Source organism: Pseudomyrmex gracilis, unplaced genomic scaffold, assembly GCF_002006095.1.
Source record: "Pseudomyrmex gracilis isolate BER0280 unplaced genomic scaffold, ASM200609v1 scaffold_1380, whole genome shotgun sequence".
NCBI classification, from domain to species: domain Eukaryota; kingdom Metazoa; phylum Arthropoda; class Insecta; order Hymenoptera; family Formicidae; genus Pseudomyrmex; species Pseudomyrmex gracilis.
In genome coordinates, this window is record NW_018021964.1 from 2,765 (window position 1) to 4,993 (window position 2,229).

General features: G+C 58.9%; 1 protein-coding gene across 1 annotated transcript in view; it reads left to right on the plus strand.

The window, feature by feature from the left end:
• The first annotated feature begins 1,390 nt into the window (after positions 1–1,390).
• LOC109862109 overlaps positions 1,391–2,229 on the plus strand; it is a 1,994-nt gene continuing 1,155 nt past the window's right edge. The window contains exon 1 of the mRNA XM_020442028.1: positions 1,391–2,210. Coding sequence (XP_020297617.1) covers positions 1,391–2,210 — 820 coding nt within the window. The remainder of the gene's footprint in view (positions 2,211–2,229) is intronic.

Below are 2,229 nucleotides of genomic sequence, written 5' to 3' on the forward strand. Positions count from 1 at the left end.
AAAGAGACGCGCTGGTTGGGCGTGCGGCGGGCGTCGCCTCGGTTGCGGACCTGGAGGACTTCGCGGCGCAAGTCGCAAATTACTTTGGGAAGGATGCAACGGACGCTGGGCATCGACGCGGCGTACCCGCTAATCGTCCAGTGCGTGCGGGGTCGGAGCGACCGCGTCGAGGAGCTGGACATGCGCCTGGTGAGCGAGACGGCGCCAATAGGGAGGGAAATCGCCAGGGAATTCCAGGAGAAGGACGCGCGAACTGGGTGCGCAAAGCGGCGCGTATACAGGCGCTATACAGGGGCAACCGACGCAAGGTTGTTCGGGAAGTGCTTCATGGGCCCCCTGAATTCTGCAAAGTGCAGAAAGAACGGGCCCATGAGTACTTCACCGAACTATACCGCGGCGGCTTGCCGCTGGATGGCGCCGACGCCGTGGAACCAGCCCAGCCTCTAACGGATGGTGAGTTGGCGTTCCTCNCGGATCCCTTCACGGAGCGAGAGGTCGAACGTCGGATCCGACGCGTGAGTAACTCCGCGCCGGGGCCCGACGGGCTGACCTACAAGGACCTNCGTGAAGCGGATCCTGGGTCACGTCTTCTCACGGCGCTTTTTAACATCTGCCTGCGCCTAGAGGTTGTTCCCGCGTCCTGGAAAAACTCCAACACCGTGTTGGTATACAAAAAAGGCGATCAGAATGATTTAGATAATTGGCGCCCTCTCGCTATAGGCGATACTACGCCCAAGCTCTTTGCCGCGGTCGTAGCCGATCGTCTGACGGATTGGACGATATTTTATCATAAGCTTCGCCCGGTACAGAAGGGTTTCCTGCAAGACGAGGGGTGCTACGAGCACAACTTCGTCCTGCAGGAAATCCTGACAGACGCGAGACGATCTCAAAAGAATTGGTCGTGGCGTGGCTGGATCTATCCAATGCGTTCGGGTCGGTCCCGCACGCAACAATCAGGGGAGCATTAGCTTGGTCCGGCGTGCCTGGATCCCTCACAAATTTGTGGGGGTCCATGTACGCAGGATGCACAACATGTGTGCGCACGTCCGACGGGTAGACGGCACCAATCCCCATCCGCTCTGGAGTTAAACAGGGATGCCCCTTAAGCCCCATTGTATTTGATTTTGCGATTGATTCCGTGCTGCGCGCGGCCACCGCTGAAAACGCGGGGTACTCCATTTTAGGGCAGCGGTGGTCCGCACTAGCGTACGCGGATGATATCGCACTAGTGGCCGAGACTCCAGAGGGGATGCGACGACTTCTCACCGTCGTGGAAACCGAGGCGCGGTCGGTAGGCCTGCGATTCAACCCCGCGAAGTGTGCAAGTTTGCACATCCGAGCGGGGCGATTGGATCGCGTCCTCCCGACCCGCTTCGAGATCCAGGGAGAAATGATGCAATGCCTGGCAGAAGGAGAAGGATATAGGCACCTCGGCATTCCGACGGGGTTTTCCGTTGATCAGAACCCTTATTCTACGATTCAGGGCATGATGGAGGATTTGCAGCGCGTCGAGCGCTCGTTCCTAGCTTCGTGGCAGCGAGTCGAGATGGTGGCTACTTACATCCTGCCACGTCTCGACTTCTTGTTGCGAAGTGCCAAAGTAGAAAAGGGCCTCGTGAAAGTCGCGGACAAGCAGATAAGGAGGCTGGCTAAGTCGTGGCTCAACCTCCCTCAGCGCGCCAGCGCGGAGGTAGTCTACCTCCCTCCTAACAAGGGGGGATGTGGCCTGCTTCCGCTCGCTGACCTCGCCGACGTCCTGACGATAGCGCACGTCTTCCGTGTTCTCACGGCTGGCGACGCTGGAGTCAGAGACTTGGCGTGGCCGTCGCTGAAGGGAGTGGTTAAGCGGCGAATTGGTTCAGTACCAACGGAGCAGGACATCGCTTCGTTTCTCTCGGGCTCGGTCGAGAGAAAGTTCCGCGACGGTGGAGAGCGCTCCCTTTGGTCTGATGCGCGAAACGCGTGTAGACGGCAGTCCTCCAGATTGCAGATCCGCTGGATGTGGGCGGAAGAGACGCGGGAGCTTCTTCTGGAGTGTCGGAGCACGGGGGGTAACCTGGTGAAGATCCCACCAGAAGTGCGGGCTCAGGTCATCCATGCACTACGCCTGGCTATCGCGTCGTATTATACGAGCACATTGCTCGCCAAAAAGGATCAGGGGAAGGTGTTCGAGGTGGCCATGCGTCATGGAGTGAGCAATCACTTCATGCGTACTGGCAGCTTCACCCG